The 19297-nt window shown below is 41.5% G+C and overlaps 1 protein-coding gene across 2 annotated transcripts in view; it reads left to right on the top strand.

The window, feature by feature from the left end:
- Samd8 (sterile alpha motif domain containing 8) overlaps positions 1 to 19297 on the top strand; it is a 48819-nt gene that overhangs the window by 12995 nt on the left and 16527 nt on the right. For both annotated transcript variants that reach the window (XM_028879780.2, XM_028879781.2), the window contains exon 2: positions 18205 to 18797. In XM_028879780.2, coding sequence (XP_028735613.1) covers positions 18205 to 18797 — 593 coding nt within the window. The remainder of the gene's footprint in view (positions 1 to 18204; positions 18798 to 19297) is intronic.

Raw genomic sequence — 19297 nt, 5'->3', positions numbered from 1 at the left:
TAAGAACATGCATTTTGAACTGATATTGTTGGGCCTGAAACCTTTGTTTGTATTGTTTACTGGTTTAAAATGGTCTTGGGTAAGGTGCTATCAGTTCTCTCATCTATAAAATGAGACATTAGTAACATCAGCTTTATATGACTGCTGTGAGGATTATCTGAACACGAGAGTAACGCACTTAGAACCATCTCTGACACAACAAGTGTCGTGCTCAGATGCTCTGTAATCCACGCTTGGTTCCCTGCCCTCTTCTAATGGCTTTGCTAAAAAGGGTCACAGTTCTCATCCTGTCATTGAGTTTTTAAAAGGTTGAATAAATAAGACTCTTGAAACTTTTCAACTCAGAAAGGGCTATGTGGTGGCACCAAGGCTCAATATGGACTTTTGTCACTTTTATCAACATGAAAAGGATGTCATTTCCTCTTCCTCCATTTGCTGTTGTGTTGACTCTTTGGCTGGATATAGGTATCAACTGTTATAAGTGTGATTAATAATAGTAAGTATGAGTTCTTGACAAAGAAGGGGAAGCCTGCAAACAGCATGTTATATACATTTTAGGCAAATAGTGATAGGAATGACAGGACAGTGGATACCTGTACTGGGTAGTAGTAATTTTGGTTTCACTAGAGATAGTGAGTGTGGTCTACAAGCCAGTGGGGGATAAGGATGACTTTGTATGTTTCAATTCTTTGCAGTCTTGACCATTTTTGGTCATCAAGGCTATCTTCCAGCTTTAGTACATGAAGGCTAGTCCTCTCACAAGACTCTTTGTGGCTGGTTGCATGTAGAAAAAGATAAGTGGGAAAGGAAAGTGAAAAGGTCAGGGCTGGTGAAATGGCCCTTCTGCTGTTGTAATTCAAGGGATTGCCACTGGAATAGTAACTAACATACCAATTGGGCGTGTTTTGGGACAGCACCTCCTGAACTCTTCAGTTCCATTCGTATAAAATGGGCAAGCTGAGCTGTATTGTTTATGGGCATGTATTTATGTGCTTGTAAAGCGGTAAAATTTCGAAAGGGTATGACAAAGGATGGGTTTGTGGTTACTCTAGGAGACATGGAGGAAAGTTTGGCTTCTGTATTATGAAAGTTTCAGCTTTCATTGTGACTTTTGCAAAAGTCTCCATCTCTCTCTGAAATCTTTGCTATTAGGCTTCCGAAGCCAGGTTATGCATGCATTGACAATGTCGTACAAACAGCGCTTGGGGCATGCAACTATTTCACTTCACTAACACTGTGTAATCCCCACCAGGTCAGTAGGCCAGGATCCCTGGGCACCACTCCTAATCAGCTTTGCTCTTCTTCCCGTTGCTGTTTTTCCCCTGTAACAACCACAGGCTCATCTTTGTAATGTTTTCTTTTCTTTGTCAATTTACTACCCAAGCACGTGTCCACATTTCCTTTCTGTATTACAAATTACCTAAAAATCTACCTGCATCTTATTTTGAGTACACTTCTCTTACTGTTCTAAAGATACTAATTTTACCTTTTGGGCTTCTTTAAAGTTAAAATGTTTGGTCTGATTTGAATCTTCTGGTTTGAATTTGTTATCCCTCTATGTAGAGAATGTCTTATGGTCTTACAGATAGTAGAAAATGGTTCATTTATACACCTGCTGTAAGTAAGTAAATGTTAATAGAGCCGTTAATGTCTGTAACCTTACCTCTCAGGAGATAGATGCAGGAGGATCAGGAGTTCAGTGTTATCCTGAGCTATGTGAGACCCTGCTGCTGTGGGATGGTGTGTATGTCAAATTTCTCTGATTGGTCAATAAATAAAACACTGATTGGCCAGTGGCCAGGCAGGAAGTAGGTGGGACAAGGAGGGAGAAGAATTCTGGGAAGCAGAAGGCTGAGTCAGAGAGACACTGCCAGCTGCCGCCATGACCAGCAGCATGTGAAGTCGCCAGTAAGCCACAGGCCATGTGGCAAGGTATAGATAGATTTATAGAAATGGATTAATTTAAGATATAAGAACAGTTAGCAAGAAGCCTGCCATGGCCATACAGTTTGTATGCAATATAAGTCTCTGTGTTTACTTGGTTGGGTCTGAGCGGCTGTGGGACTGGCAGGTGACAAAGATTTGTCTTGACTGTGGGCAAAGCAGGGAAACTCTAGCTACACCCTGCCTCAAAAAGAAAGAGGGAGGGCTGGAGAGATGGCTCAGAGGTTAAGAGCACTGGCTGTTCTTCCCCAGGTTCTGAGTTCAATTCCCAGCAACCACATGGTGGCTCACAACCATCTGTAATGAGATCTGGTGCCCTCTTCTGGCCATGCAGACACAGCACTGTATACATAGTAAATAAATAAATCTTTAAAAAAAAAAAGAAAGAAAAAGAAAAAAAACATGTTTTTAAAGAAGTATTTTGTTATTTTAATTGTATGTGTGCACATGCATGTTATTTTAATTGTATGTGTGCACATGCATGCATACACATGTGTGCAGTGACTCTGGAGCCAGAGGCCTTAGATCACCTGGAGCTGGAGTTACAGGTACTTGTGAGCTGCCCAGTATGGGTACTGGGAACTGACCTTGGGTCCTTTGGAAGAACAGCAAGTGCTTTTAACTACTGAGCTGTCTTTCCAATCCCAAAGCCAAATGTTATCAACACTCCATCTCAGTAGTTACATGAATCTTTACCTTATCGTCCAAGGTGTGTGTGTGTGTGTGTGTGTGTGTGTGTGTGTGTGTGTGTGTGTGTGTGTGTGTGTGAGACCTACCACTGACCACCACAGCACAGGTGACAACCAGGCAGATCCAGAAAGGAGGTCATTCTATAGAATTGTGCCAAACTGAATGCTGTCTGTCCCCTGCCCCTCCAAAAAAATAAGTGAGTTATTCTGTATTAAAGATAACATGATAACCCAGTGTAATTCATAGCTTTAACTTCTACCCTGAGAGGAGAATAGATAGGAAAGACAATTGGACATAAAATAGTTTTTTTAGGTGCAATAATGGATGTTATACAGCTATAAGAAGAGGTTGTCTTCTTTTAACCCCATTTGGAGTCTTGCTATGTAGTACAGGCTTTTCTCAAAGTCAGTCTCCGGCTTCTACCTCCCAAGTACTGGCTTACAGCCACATGCCAGCCACCATGCCCAGAGGAAGTTATCATTATTGTAATATGTATGCTGAAATATTTATATTTAATGTCATAATATCTTCATATTAAATGGTTTGCCCCATCCCACCTTACTCACTGCATAAAACTCATGTGGAAAAAATGTTTGATTCTTGAATTTGAATTCTTGCCCTGCCAATTTCAAGTAGGGACCTCAGTTACTTGAATTATACTTTTCTGATGTTGTTGCCTCATCTATAAATTGAAGTTAATCTGCCTCGTCGTAAAGCTGTTGAGTGTAATTAATAAATGTAGCTGCTTTTGCTATTATCACTATTTTCATATTATTTTGTAATCTGTTACTTGGGAGATGAAAGAGTACAGATTGTAAACAGAGGTGCCTGCAGAGCCCTCGGAGCAAGTAGGCCAAGATGAAGTGGGATCAGTGTTACCGTGAAATGAGGCCCTGGTGCACACTGCCGTTTGTGCGAGGTTACTCCTGTTCCTTCCCTTCCCTCCCCATTTAACACACGAGGGTGTTGAGGTCCCCAAAGAGATGGCTTGTCACTGGTGCACTGAAGTTAAACTCCTAAGAACCAATGCAATGAATCTGGTGCTCCTTGTCCTACACCAGGCTACTTCCCCTGGTGTAGAGGACAGACTGAAAAGAACGCTGCTAAATATTAGCAAGAATTTACAGAATTTTCAGAGAGCTATTATAGCAGTGGTTTTCAGCCTGTGGGTCATGACCCCATTGGGTTGCATATTTATATTACAATTCATAGCACTAGCAAAATTGCAGTTATGAAGTAGCAATGAGATAATTTTATGGTTGGGGTCAGCACAAAATGAACAGCTGTATTAGAGTTGCAGCATCAGGAAGTTGAGAGCCACTGCTTTACACTGATGCCTAAGTGCTGGGTTGGAAAAGTTGCTTAAGCAGGTTGTTGACACAAAACATGCCATGCATTCAAAGAATGCAGAAGTGCATACATTTGATGAGGGAAGCGGACATCCCTTAGTTTCTCCCAGGTACTGAAGGGAAACAACATAAACTTTGCTTTACTTAGTTTTAACCAGCATCATACATGGACCTGGTCTAAGAATTTAGAGGTCCAAAGGGCTTGTGTGGAATTGATGAGATGGCAAGTGTGGGTAAAGGTGCTTGCCTCTGAGCCTGATGATCTGCGTTCCACCCCCAGGCTTCTGCAGCTTGTCCTCTGGCCTCTACATGAATGCTGTGGCACTCACTCTCCTGCTTTCTCTCATATACATGAACACATGAATAAAAAGGCTGTTCATATTCAGTCACAGTACTGTTGCATGGGATGGAAATGACTTTAAATTTTGAGCTAGGCTGCTAGGAATGACCTAGAACGTGATTTGGGCTAGCCTGAAGAGGAGTGCTACCTTTGTCACAGAAAGTTGGTATTAGAACAGCATGGAATTGTTTTGTTTAAAAACAACAATACAAACAAACAAACACTATCCCAACAGTGGAAAAACCGTTCAATTAGAGAACAGGAAAAGGCTTAGTTACTTTTCTATTGCTGTGATAAGACCCATGACCAAGGCAACTTGTAGAAGAAAGAGTTTATTGGGGTTTACAGTTTAAAAGGGGGAGTCCATGATCATCATTGCTAGGAGCATGGCAGCAGGCGGGCAGACATGGTGCTGGGAGTTTACATCCTATCCCCAAGTAGGAAGGGAAGAGGGGGAGGGAGGGAGAGCTCGCCCCAGGTGACACTCCTCCTCCAACAAGGCTGCACCTAATCCTTCCCAACTGGGGAGCCAAGTATTTGAATATATGAGCCTCTGGGGGCCATTCTCATTCAATCAAAGGTGGTTTTGGGGGGTGGGAGTGTTTTTTATTTGTTTGTTTTTCTCTCTCTTTTTTCCAGATGGGGACCAGGCTGGCCTCAGACTCAGAGAGAGATCTGCCAGCCTCTCCCTACTGTGCTGGGATTAAAGTGTGAGCTACCACTTCCCGGCACACACCACACTCTTAAATTTCCTGGTTGATCAAAAGCAGGCTGATTGATTTCTATGAGTTTTTTTTTTTTTTTTTTTTTTTTTTTTTTTTTGGTTTTTCGAGACAGGGTTTCTCTGTGTAGCTTTGCGCCTTTCCTGGAACTCACTTGGTAGCCCAGGCTGGCCTTGAACTCACAAAGATCCGCCTGCCTCTGCCTCCCGAGTGCTGGGATTAAAGGCGTGCGCCACCACCGCCCGGCCCTGATTTCTATGAGTTTGAGGCCAGCCTGGTCTACAGAGTAAGTTCCAAGACAACCACGGTTGTTATACAGAGAAACCTTGTCTCTAAACAAACAAACAAAAACCAAAAAACAACAAAAAAAGTGTATCTGTTTAGTTGTATAAAATAGTGAATACCTATGATTCTAGCATTTGGGTGGCAGGAAGATCAGGTATTCAAGGCCACCCTTGGCTACATATTAGGTTAAAAGAGATCCTATCTCAAAAACAGATTATATTTTGAGTTCTATGGATAATTTAGATAACAGTGATGTTTACAGATGTTCATAAAATCCTACCCTCAGTTTAGAATTAAATGAAATTACCTTAAAAAAAAATAAACAGACTTCAAGTTAGGTTTATTCTACCCCCCCCCTTTTTCCCTTCATTTCACAAATAAAGATGTCATCCTAGAGGGTGGGGAAATGGCTCTGCAGGTAAGGGTGCTCACTGCACAAGTGTGGAGGACCTGAGTTCAGATCCTCATCACCCGTGTAAAAAGCCCACATGGCAGAGGGCACCTGTAACCCCGGCGGCGTCACACTGTTGGCAGTGGAGATGGGATGGCTTCCTGGAGCTTGCTGGCCACCAGCTTAGCAGCAGGGTCAGTGAGAAACCCTGTCTCCAGAGTAAGATGGGAAATGATAGAGCAGGACACCCAGTGCCATTTCTGGCCTCTGTACCCACAGGCACGCGCGCACAGACACACACACACACACACACACACACACACACACACACACACACCGCCAATAATAAATATATTGAGCTCAGCTGAAGTTCATGGTGGTATTCACTCGTGGTCCTCGAGTTAGAGATCATCCTGGGCTACCTAGGGAGGCTTTGTCTAACAACTCGGGGTGGTAGGGATTGAACTCCTGTTGTTAGACCACTGAAGTCTCTATTAGCAGGAACTAAACTAATCCGGTCAAAAAATAAATAAATAAACAAACTTAAAAGAGCTGCTGTGCTCAGAATGTTCTCAATTGCATAAGCCTGTCCATAGGAAAGATAAAGTTGTTTGTTTCGTGCTATGCAGAAGAGTCAGCTGCTTTCATTTGTCTGTTATCTATAACTGGGAATGAAGTTGGACTCAGACCCACTGATAGTCAAAGCCGAGTGCAGAAGTGGACTGCATGTGTCTTGATAAGACAGTGTTAACCTTTGATGTTCCAGGGCTTGCTTAATTGCTTGTGACTTCAGCATGTACTTCGGTTTTCATCTCAAAATGAGGTGCTTCATGTACATGGACCAATTAACATTCCAGAGCTGGGGACCGATCTTGAGGATAGTCCTTAGCTAACACACACTTTTGGAAAAGGAACAAGCACTAAGCTTTATGTGCAATGCTTTTAAGTGTGCATCAAGGTGGGCATGGTGGTTTTGCCTGTGTCCCAGCACTGTGGGATCACAGTGAGTTTGCCTAGCAAAAGCCAGGCCAGCCAGGGTCACAGAGTTGATTTAGCCAGCCCTCTAGTTGATTGTGTATGTTGTACTTACATGTAACAGTCTTGCTAACCTGACATTAATACTAGAAACTGGGGGGGGGGGCGGGGGGGCATTTGTTTTGGGTTTTTTGTTTTGTTTTGTTTGTTGAGACAAGGTCTCACTGTGTAGTCTTGGCTAGCTCAGAATTTGCTATGTAGGTCAGGCTAGCCTGGAACTCAGTCCAGGTGCTGGGATTACAAGGCATACACCACCATGCCTAACCAATTCTAGAAACTCTGATTGATGGTTTATTAATTTTTTATATGTATGTATGTATGTACGTACGTACGTACGTACGTACATGTGTATGTGCTGGGGGTGAGTTTTCATGGCTTCCTCTATACTTAGCATGCACAATTAGAGGAAGGCTTTACTCATAGAATCAGATACTAGTAGGTTTTTCAAAGATGCCTTTTATCAAGTTGTGAGGTTTCTTTCTATTTTAGTTTGGTGAGTTTGGTGATGAATGAATGATGAGGGGTTTTTGTTTGTTTTGCTTTGTTTGCTTTTGGTTTTTGGTTTTTAAGACAGGGTTTCTCTACGTAACAGTCCTGGCTGTCCTGGAACTCACTTTGTAGATCAAGTTGGCCTTGAATTCACAGAGATCCACCTGCCTCTGCCTCCTGAGTGCTGGGACTGAAGGCATGTGCCACCAGGCCTGGCTCCTCTTGGTTATTTTATGTCTTTAAATTTGTTTGGAATCTTTGTATCTTTGCACATCACATATATTCGTGGTTTTCTTTTCTTGTTATCTCCTCGATTTTGTTGTCAGGAATGAATTCAGAAATATCCTTTCCTTGAAGAGTGTGGAGAGAATTGGTATTTGTTTTTTGTTTTTGTTGTTGTTTTTAAAGCAGGGTTTATCTGTATAGCCCTGGCCATCCTGGAGCTTGCTCTGTAAATCAAGGCCAGCATTGATTTGCCTGCCTCTGCGCTGGTACTATTTCTTAATGCTACAATTGACCAGTGACCTGAAGTCTCCGTAAGAATGTATTACATACTCAATTTCTTTAAAGGTTTTGGTTTGTTTTTGGCATTTACTTATGGCAGGGAGTAGGGATCGTCATGACACTCGGATGGATGGAGGTCAGCAGACAGCAGTCTGTTCTCATTCCACATGTGTGTTCCAGGCATCAAACTCAGGACACTCTGGCTTGGCAGCAGGTGTCCCCCCAGAGCCATCTTGCTGCATTTTGGTTAAAGATGACTGTTCCTCATCTCTATTATTTCCTTTTACTTTGGGCTTTCTAGTTCTTCCCTCCCTCTTGTTCCCCTCCTCCCTCCTTAAAGGAGAGGTTTTTTTGTTGTTGTTTGTTTTGTTTTTGAGCTGAGGATCGAACCCAGGGCCTCATGCTTGCCAGGCAAATGCTCTACCACTGAGCTAATCCCCAACCTGGGGTTTTTGTTAGACATTTGAATGAGGTTTCTAATGTTAATTAAGCGGGAGGGCTGGGAGGAGGAGGTGCTCAGGAAGAAAGAAGGATGTAGGCGTAGTTCTGAGAGCCACTGCATGGTCCTTACAACACTCATGGACAGGATTTTAGTGAATGTGAAGCAGTTAGCGAAGAGGGTTGCAGAAAACTAAAGGAGATCACAGGATGGTTCCTGAAGGACAGCAGACAGGATGCTGATTGATGAGGGAAAAGTCTAGATCATAGGACGGATGCCTTTACTGTAAACAGTTAACAGTCTTGTTTGAGATTCTCACAGATGTCTAGGGAAAGGAATGAGGCTCTCCCAGGGGTCAGGCACATTCAGGTTTTATACCTGGTCATTTGTGACTTTAAGATGAACTATCTGTATGGGAAAGGAATATTATCTCTGTGTTGGTAGTTTTACAGCCAATGGTAATTGTACTAGATTCTTGCTTCTCAGTGAGCAGGAGGCTTCAGTCAGACTTCAAACTGAGGGACTTTTTTCTTCCCCGTATAATTTTCCCTGTCTTTCTAGTCTGCCTCGTCTTCCCCCTCCCTGCTTTTCAGACAGGCTCTCACTGTGTAGCTATGGCTGGCTTGGAACTCACTATGTCTGGCTGGCCAATGTCACAGAGACCCACCTGCACCTGTCTCCTGAGCATTGGGATTAAAGCCATGCCCTGCTGATCCTTTTGATGTTTTGTTTTCAGTAATTTCCTCCGTGCTTATAGATTGAAAGCAGTTGTCATTTGAAGGGAATCTCAGTGCTTCAGGGAAATTATGGATGAGAAAGTAATGTCAAGAGGGGCAGAAAAGACCCAGCGGTGGTGGCACACACCTTCATCCTCTCTGTGAGTTCGAGGCCAGTCTGGTCTGCAGATTGAGTTCCAGGACAGCCAAGACTATTAACACAGAGAGAGCCTGTCTTGAAACACCCCCAATTCAAAAAAAAAAAAAAGTCAGAGAAAAAGGAGGCCCAGTTTCAGTCTGTCACTTACAGTAGGCCAAGGAGTTCCCCAAATCTTTGAGGGCCTTCAGCTCAGGCCAAACTGGGATTAGTGGTGTCTGTGCAGAAAAGGACCTCAGGGCGAGCCCCTTCAAAGCAGAGCTGGGACTTTTAAGGTTTGTTTTCACATATGCATCTGTCTGGGGTGTGTACACATGAGTTCAGGTGCTGGTGAAGAGCATCAGATCCCCTGGAGCTGGAGCTACAGGCAGTTGTGAGCCACCTGGCATGGAATCTCAGGTCCTTTATAAGAGCATTATGTACCCTTAGCCTCTGAGCCCTCTCTCTGGCCTCCACATTTGGGAATTAAATTTTTGAAACTTGTATTTTATGTGTATGGGTGTTGTAACTGCAAGCATGTGTACCATGTGTGTGCCTGGTGCCCTTGGAAGCCAGAAAAGGATGTCAGAGTCTCCTGGGACTGAATTTACAGATGCTCATGAGCTGCTCTCAGAGTGCTGAGACTCGCCTTGAGTCCTCTGGACGAGGTGCAAGTGTTCTTAACTGTGTGGCTGTCTCTCCAGTCTCAGAGCTGGGGGTTTATTAAAAGATTTTCCACAGAGATTTTAAACAAGGTGGGTAAGAGAAAGGGGGAGGATGGGCTTGGGAAGAAAGTAGGGCACACCTGAGACCTGGGTTCCAGCTTCCCTCAGGGAGTTGCCTAATTTTCTCTTCATCTAGTTCCTGAGACACAGCCTCACGATACAGGGGGGTTCTCCGTGAACTCACCATAAATCCCGGACTGGCTCCAAATTCTAAATACTCCTGACTCGTCCTCCTCAGTGCCGAGTGATAGGCATGTTCCAGCACGCCCGTTTCTGTTTAACATGTTGAGATGTATACAGCTGTCATAATTATGTAAATTTCCTTCTTACCTTCTAATTCTGTTATCTCTGTCAGTGCTGGTCAATTTCTATTGATTTTTTTCCCCCCGTGGATTATAATGTCTTGCTTTTGGATTCTAGATACCTTTTTTTTTTTGAGCAGATTCTTTTTTTTTTATGTTAAGTAACTTTTTTTTGTTTTTGTTTTGTTTTGTTTTTTATTTTACAATACCATTCAGTTCTACATATCAGCCACGGGTTCCCCTATTCTCCCCCCTCCCACCCCCTCCCTTTACCCCCAGCTTACCCCCCATTCCCACCTCCTCCAGGGCAAATCGTCCCCCGAGGACTGCAATCAACCTGGTAGACTCAGTCCAGGCAGGTCCAGTCCCTTCCTCCCAGACTGAGCCAAGTGTCCCTGCATAAGCTCCAGGTTTCAAACAGCCAACTCATGCAATGAGCACAGGACTTGGTCCCACTGCCTAGTTGCCTCCCAAATTAACTGTCTCACCTATTCAGAGGGCCTGATCCAGCTGGGGGCCCCTCAGCCTTTGGTTCATAGTTCATGTGTTTCCATTCATTTGGCTACTTTTTTCAATAATTGAGTAAAACCAAAATTTATTATAAGCCACAGTCGTCCTAGGGACCTCCATACTATATGTATAGCCTCTAGGGTTCTATGGGCTGTGGTCTGATTGTTCTTTATTTTATATCTAGAATCCACTTATGAGTAAGTACATACATACCATGACTGTCCTTCTGGGTTTGGGTTACCTCACTCAGGATGATTTTTTCTAGTTCCATCCATTTGCCTGCAAATTTCATGCTTTCATTGTTTTTCTCTGCTGAGTAGTACTCCATTGTGTATATGTACCACATTTTTTCCATCCATTCTTCCGTTGATGGGCATCTAGCTTGTTTCCAGGTTCTGGCTATTACAAATAGTGCTGCTATGAACATAGCTGAGCATGTATCTTTATGGTATGAATCAGCATTCCTTGGGTTATGCCCAAGAGTGGGATGGCTGGGTCTTGAGGTAGTTCGATTCCTAATTTTCTGAGAAACCGCCATACTGATTTCCACAGTGGTTGTACAAGTTTACATTCCCACCAACAGTGGAGGAGTGTTCCCTTTGCTCCACATCCTCTCCAACATTGGCTGTCATTGGTGTTTTTGATCGTAGCCATTCTAACAGGTGTAAGGTGGTATTTCAGAGTCGTTTTGATTTGCATTTCTCTGATGATTAAGGATGTTGAGCATTTCTTTAAATGTCTTTCAGCCATTTGTAGTTCTTGTTTTGTGAATTCTCTATTTAGCTCTTTAGCCCATTTTTTAATTGGACTGTTCAGTATTTTGATGTCTAGGTTCTTGAGTTCTTTATATACTGTGGAGATCAATCCTCTGTCAGATGTGGGGTTGGTGAAGATCTTTTCCCATTCTGTTGGCTGTCTTTTTTGTCTTATTGACTGTGTCTTTTGCCCTGCAAAAGCTTCTCAGTTTCAAGAGGTCCCGTTTATTAATTGTTGTGCTCAGGGTCTGTGCTGTTGGTGTTTTATTTAGGAAATGGTCTCCGGTGCCAATGCGTTCAAGAGTGCTTCCTATTTTCTTTTCTATTAAGTTTAGTGTAACTGGATTTATGTTTAGGTCTTTGATCCACTTGGACTTGAGTTTTGTGCATGGTGACAGATATGGATCTATTTGTAATCTTTTACATATTGACATCCAGTTATGCCAGCACCATTTGTTGAAGATACTTTCTTTTTTCCATTGTATAGTTTTGGCTCCTTTGTCAAAAACCAGGTGTTCATATGTGCATGGATTAATGTCAGGGTCTTCAATTCGATTCCATTGGTCCGTATGTCAGTTTTTATACCAGTACCAAGCTGTTTTTATTACTATAACTCTATAGTAGAGTTTGAGGTCAGGGATGGTGATGCCTCCAAGGGTTGCTTTATCGTATAGGATTCTTTTAGCTATCCTGGGTCTTTTGTTTTTTCATATAAAGTTGAGTATTTTTCTTTCCAAATCTGTGAAGAATTGTGTTGGGATTTTGATGGGGATTGCATTGAATCTGTAGATTACTTTTGGTAAGATTGCCATTTTTACTATGTTAATCCTACCTATCCATGAGCATGGGAGATCCTTCCATTTTCTGATATCTTCTTCAATTTCTTTCTTTAGAGATTTAAAGTTCTTATCAAAAAGGTCCTTCACTTGTTTAGTTAGTGTTATCCCAAGGTATTTTATATTATTTGTGGCTATTGTAAAGGGTGATGTTTCTCTGACTTCTTTCTCAGCCCTTTTATCATTTGTGTATAGGAGGGCTACTGATTTTTTTGAGTTGATCTTGTATCCTGCCACTTTACTGAAGGAGTTTATCAGCTGTAGGAGTTCCGTGGTAGAGTTTTTGGGGTCACTTATGTATACTATCATATCATCTGCAAATAGTGAAAGTTTGACTTCTTCCTTGCCAATTTGTATCCCTTTGATCTCCTTTTGTTGTCTTATTGTTCTAGCTAGAACTTCTAGTACTATATTGAATAAATATGGGGAAAGTGGACAGCCTTGTCTTGTTCCTGAATTTAGTGGTATTGCTTTGAGTTTCTCTCCATTTAATTTGATGTTTGCTGTTGGCTTGCTATAAATTGCTTTTATTATGTTTAGAAATGTTCCTTGTATTCCTGATCTTTCTAAGACCTTTATCATGAAGGGGTGTTGGATTTTGTCAAAGGCTTTTTCAGCATCTAAGGAGATGATCATGTGGTTTTTTTCTTTCAGTTTGTTTATATGGTGTATTACATTGACTGATTTTCGTATGTTGAACCATCCTTGCATCCTTGGGATGAATCCTACTTGGTCGTGATGGATGATTGTTTTGATGTATTCTTGGATTTGCTTTGCCAATATTTTGTTGAGTATTTTTGCATCAATGTTCATGAGGGAGATTGGTCTGTCGTTCTCTTTCTTTGTTGCATCTTTGTGTGGTTTGGATATCAGGGTAATTGTAGCCTCATAAAAAGAGTTTGGTAGTGCTCCTTCTGTTTCTATTGTGTGGAACACTTTGAAGAGGATTGGTATTAGTTCTTCTTTGAAAGTCTGGTAGAATTCTGTACTGAAACCATCTGGTCCTGGGCTTTTTTTGGTTGGGAGACTTTTGATGACTGTTTCTATTTCTTTAGGTTATTGGTCTATTTAAATGGTTTATCTGGTCTTGATTTAATTTTGGTATGTGGTATTTATCCAGAAAATTGTCCATTTCTTCCTGGTTTTCCATTTTTGTGGAGTACCGGTTTTTGAAGTATGATCTGATGATTCTCTGGATTTCCTCGTTGTCTGTTGTTATGTCTCCCTTTTCATTTCTGATTTTGTGAATTTGGGTGTTCTCTCTTTGCCTTTTGGTTAATTTGGCTAGGGGTTTGTCTATCTTGATATTTTTCAAAGAACCAACTCTTTGTTTCATTGATTTTTTTTTTTTTTTTTTTATTGTTCTCTTGTTTTCTATTTCGTTGATTTCAGCCCTCAATTTGATTATTTCCTGGCGTCTATTTCTCCTGGGTGAGTTTGTTTCTTTTTGTTCTAGAGCTTTCAGTTGTGCTGTTAATTCATTGGTATGGGATTGCTCCATCTTCTTTATGTGTGCATTTAGAGCTATGAATTTTCCTCTTAGCACTGCTTTCATAGTGTCCCATAAGTTTGTCTCTAGATACCTTTATATTCTTACATATCCTATAAAGATCCCTAAACTTGCAAGGTGCATTTAAGATTTGTGAGGCTAGACCAGAGAAAGGTGTATGTAGCCTAGGGTAATGTTTCTCAAAACAGTTCTTTTGTTTGTAGAGATAGGATTCCAGTACACCATAGTTTTCTGCTGATTTTTGTTTTGAGACAAGATCTCTCCGTGTAACTTTGACTGGTCTGGAATTTGTTGGGATATTCTCTGTTGCGTGGTTCAGTTGTAGAAAGAAGTCACTCCAACATGAAATTTTAAAGTCTGTGTGGCAGCAGGAAGGTCCAGCCTCTGATGAACTATACACCGAACAGCCATACAAAGGCCTATTTATTGATTGTTACACAAAGTTGTTTTTTGGGTAAAGTACTTCCTCATACCAAGGTGCTATCTAATCTATATGTCTCTCTAAAGGAAAGTATCACATGCCCTCATGACTTTAGTCTTTACTGTGTGTCATTTGCAATACATAATGGTGTGCCAGAGACGTCTTGTGACCAAAATCATTCAAAGACTGCAACGCCCCTTCAGAAAAACAATTCTACAAATCATGGAAATCAATCACTGTTTTCCACAAAGATTCTTCAAGATCAGAGTCCTTCTAGAAAACAACTATTTACTCTAATGTTTACCCTGGATACAGTGAGAACTGTTCATTCTAATATCTACCCCAGATACAGGACTGCTAAATTCCTGCAACAGGAACTTGCTATACTAGACCAAGTTGGCCTTGAACTCACAGAGATCTACTTGCCTTTATCTTCTGAGTGCTAGGATTAAAGCATCTGCCACCACCATTCCTGGCAGATTTTTTTTTTTTTTTTGAGGGAGGATGTCTTACAGTTATCACTGATATGATGAAACATCACAACCAAAGCAACTTGGTGGTGGTGGGTGGGAGGGGGGCACTGGCTTACATTTCCACATCACTGTTCATCACTGAAGTAAGTCAGGACAGGACTCAAACAGGGCAGGAACCTGGAGGCAGGAGCTGATGCAGAGGCCATAGAGGGGTGCTCCTTTCTGGCTTGCTCCTCATGTCTAGATCAGCCTGCTTTTTTAGAGGGCTGGAGAGATGGCTCAGAGGTTAAGAGCACTGACTGCTCTCCCAGAGGTCCTGAGTTCAATTCCCGGCAACCAGATGGTGGTTCACAACCATCTGTAATGAGATCTGGTGCCCTCTTCTGGCCTGCAGTCATACATGCTGTATACGTAATAAATAAATAAATCTTTAAAAAAAAACAACCCAGGACCATCAGCCCAGGGATGACCCCACCCACAATGGGCTGGGCCCTCCCTTATTAATCACTAATTAAGAAAATGCTGTACAATCTTGCCTACTACAGCTCAGTCTTGTAGAGGATTTTCTCAGTAGGATTCTCTCCTCTCAGATGACTCTAGCCTGTGTCAAGTTAGATAAAAATAGACAGCACAGAGGGTCTCACTATATAGTCTCTGATAAATTCTCTCTGTATAGTCCACTCTGGCCTTGAACTCACCATCACCTTGGCTTGGCCTCCAATGCTGGCAGCATTCTAGGATTTTTACCAGCACCCTGGTGTCTACTTCCTACATGCTGGTAACCCCTCACCAAGTGGAGGCAATGAAGAATATATTCACATACTGCTGACTGTCCTGGAAAGTGGGGGAATTAGGCTTGGCTGAGAACTGTGGGTTTAGATTTGATTTTGTCCCATTGCTATTGTGTGTTCTAAAGTCCCGGGAATTGTGAACTGTTGGTCAGTCTGATTGGGATTGGCTTTTTGTCCATGTGTGAGGTTGGGGATCCTGAATGGTCTCTTCTCCATCTTGACACATGCATGTTCTGGTAAGTATTCAAGGGAGAACCCCTGTGGATCTCTCAGTTCTCCATCGGAGTACCCTACAAATACAGCCACCTTGGTGAGCTCAGCTCACCCGGATTTCTTGTCTTTGGCCTCTCCTGAATACTGTGAGCCCACCTCATTTGTTTACTCTCTCTCGGGGATTTGGCTGAGAGGTCCATCATTTTGAATCTTTTTCATGTATTTTATTCATCATTTGATTACTTCAAATCAGAGAGTAAAATTTGTTCTGTTTTTATATCTTGGCCAGAAGCAGCAGTCCTACAGATAATTGATGTGAATCAATTATTAGTTAAAATGGAAAGCATCCTTGAACATTTACTGACCAAAATTCATTTTATTGATTTGTATAAAACCAGTGTCTGTCATATTCTTTGTTCAAAGTTTTCTGTTCCCTGGAATTCCTGTGGTACAACAGACTATTAAATGGACCCTGGAGCTTACTGGCATTCTTAATATTCTCTTTAGTACAAGTTCTCACAGTTGGAGTAAGTACTGGTTACTGTGGCCCTGTAACTATTATGTAGTAGCACACAATTAAAGGACATGCACTAACCTGATGAGGCGGAGCGGTGAAATGTGTCATGCTTTTAAGGCATTCCCATAGCAAGCTCAAAGGCTTCTAGGAGGCTTCTATGTTGGTACTCATATTATCTAGTGGTTAAAGCATGGGCATCAAAGCTTGATTGAAGTTGAAAGAAGTGGTGAGTTAATATGGGGAGAAATGTGGAAGAAGAGAAGGATCATTTTGCTCAGAGTGTGAGATGAAACTGTACTAAAGAATAGTGCTCCGAGGATGGGAGTGACTTGGAACCCGCTGGTGGTAAGCCGCTGGAGAAGGGAAAGTAGACGAGTGGAAATAAAGGAGAACTTTACTTGGTGTAGATGAGGTTTGCTACTTGGTCACTGCTGCTGCGTTTAAGTGAGCTTATTAGTTCATGTATCTGCTTTTGTTCAGTGATAGTAAGTCTTTGTGACAAGTGTTTTGTGTGGAAAGGGGAGACTGTAACATCACCTGCCTTTTCCTTTCCTCAGCCTAAAGAAGCTGAGGTGTTTTTCCTGACTCCAGAATGTGTGCTCTAAAGCCATGAGAAATGCTTAGGAGATCAGAGCATCATGGGGTGGGAGGAGAGAGAAGATGCTGTCTCAGACATTGTGGAGAACCTTTGTCCCGGAGGGTATTCAGTTATATTAGCTTTTCTTTTTTTTTTCTTTCTTTCTTTTTTTTTTTTTTTTTTTTTTTTTTTTTTTTTTGGTGGGGGGTTTAAAGACAGGGTTTCTCTGTGTAACAGCCCTGGCTGTCTTTAAACTCACTCTATAGACCAGGCTGGCCTTAAACTCACAGATATCTACCTGGCTCTGCCTCCAGATTAAAGGTGTGCTGGGATTAAAGGTGTGGGCCACCACTGCCGGCTTTTGTTTTACTTTTAAAAGCAAGTTCTTTTTCAAACTGTATAGTATAGCTTAGAACTTTCACAAAAGAAACATATAACTCTATCTACCCAGAACATTTTACTGCAGCTGTTTTTTCTTTAAAAATTGGGTATTTGTTGTATCATTGTGGATTAAAAAAAATACCTGTCCAGTTTTTAAACATTATTCAGAAGGAAATATAGTGAATTATTAGAAATCCAGAAAACCCTCAGGCTTTAAAAGTCCAAGAAGTAGACACATGAGAAGTAGTTTTTGTTATCCCTTTTTTTCTTTATAAGCCTTTGTTTTCTATGTATCTGATACACTTTAAAAACTTGAAATAGTCCCAGGTTTTACAAGAGAAAAAAACATATAGCTAAGTAGGATCAAAGTAGCAAAAATTATCAATATTTTAAAAATATTGCCTTAAATAGCCTTTTATAACTATACTCTGAATTTTGCTTCATATTTATGAGTATATTGAAATGGTGGTTTTCTTTTAAAACTTTGACCACTAACTCCCAGAAGTGCCTTTCCACTTCTGCAGTGGGACTTTCAAAGGCTATTCGCAACTTAGCTGAAGTTCATAGCTATTTTAAAATCTTTTTATCTGTTGGCTAAATCATTTCATACATAATAGATAGAGATGTACAAATCTAAAGTTTCCTGGAATTTTACTGTCTGTAATTTTGTTCTTTTCTACCTCAAGTGGGGAAATTTTTTTCCCCATGAATGTGACAATTTCAGAAATTTAGCTTTTCCCATATGTCTTTTATAGATTTCATTTTATAAAAAGCATTAAAATGGATTTTCCCCCTCCAGTGTTCTCAATAGTAATCTTTTGAAGTAATCGTTGTTGACATGCCGTGGAAACACCATTTGTAAAACACCTTTTTCTAAAGTGTTAAAGCTGGAGTATAGCTCAAGGTAGATCACTTATCCTGTGTGAGTCCTGGGTTCAACCACTGTCCTCCATAAAACTGAGACACTTGCTATCAGCCTCTTAAAATTATTAGAATGTTAATCTATTGGAAATCCTCATTCCTGAATAACTGTTGTTTCTTTGACTATGGAAGCCAGTGGGGGTACTTATTGTTTCTGGTATGCGTGTTTGCATTTGGTCTTTAATGAAGATGTTGGACTACATTCTCGTTTTGTTTTGTTTTCCTTTGACAGTCAGTGGAGGAAGAGATGGCAGGCCCTAGTCAACTCTGCATTCGCCGCTGGACTACTAAGCATGTAGCAGTGTGGCTGAAGGATGAAGGTTTCTTGGAATATGTGGACATTTTATGCAACAAGCACCGACTGGATGGAATCACATTACTCACACTGACTGAATATGATCTTCGGTCTCCTCCTCTGGAAATCAAAGTCCTAGGAGACATTAAAAGGTTAATGCTCTCGGTCAGGAAATTGCAGAAAATCCATATTGATGTTTTGGAGGAGATGGGCTACAACAGTGACAGCCCCATGAGTCCCATGACTCCATTCATCAGTGCTCTTCAGAGTGCAGACTGGCTCTGTAATGGAGAGCCCACACACAGCTGCGATGGACCCATCACTGACTTGAGTTCTGAGCAGTACCAGTACATGAATGGCAAGAGCAAACATTCTGTTCGAAGATTGGACCCAGAGTACTGGAAGACCATACTGAGTTGTGTATATGTTTTTATAGTATTCGGGTTTACATCTTTCATTATGGTTATTGTTCACGAGCGAGTACCTGACATGCAGACCTACCCACCACTCCCGGATATATTCTTAGACAGGTAGGTTTTGTTTCTAGATGCCAAGTTTGTAGAAGGTTTCTAGAGTCGCAGCAGTGGTAACATGGATAATAACGTTGTGGTTATAGCTGACGTGTATGTATACTCCATTTGCCTTGTCTGGTGCCATCAGATGACGGGCTTTGCCGAGCTTGGTGGCACATACCTTACTCTGGAAACTGAGGTGGGGGACCACAGGTCAGACTCTGCGACATTTCTAAGTGTTAGGAGAATGTTTGTAGCAGACTTAGCTGCCTTTCTTTTTAAGAAAATTTTACTTAAAATGATGAAAAGGGTTCTGCTTTCCTAAAAATACCACCAGATGAATCAAATTTATTTCCAGTAGTACAAATTCATTCAGGGGTTGATTTTGTTTTTATTATGTACTGAATAAAACTATTATATATTAAATAAAAAAGAAATGGTTGGGGGCTGGAGAGATAGCTCAGCAGTTAAGAGTACTGGCTGTTCTTTCAGAGACCTGGGTTTGATTCCCAGCACCC

The sequence above is a fragment of the Peromyscus leucopus genome, chromosome 9 (assembly GCF_004664715.2).
Source record: "Peromyscus leucopus breed LL Stock chromosome 9, UCI_PerLeu_2.1, whole genome shotgun sequence".
Classification (NCBI taxonomy): Eukaryota; Metazoa; Chordata; class Mammalia; order Rodentia; family Cricetidae; genus Peromyscus; species Peromyscus leucopus.
Note: the sequence above shows the minus strand (reverse complement) of the source record. Positions and strands in the feature narration are given on the sequence as shown.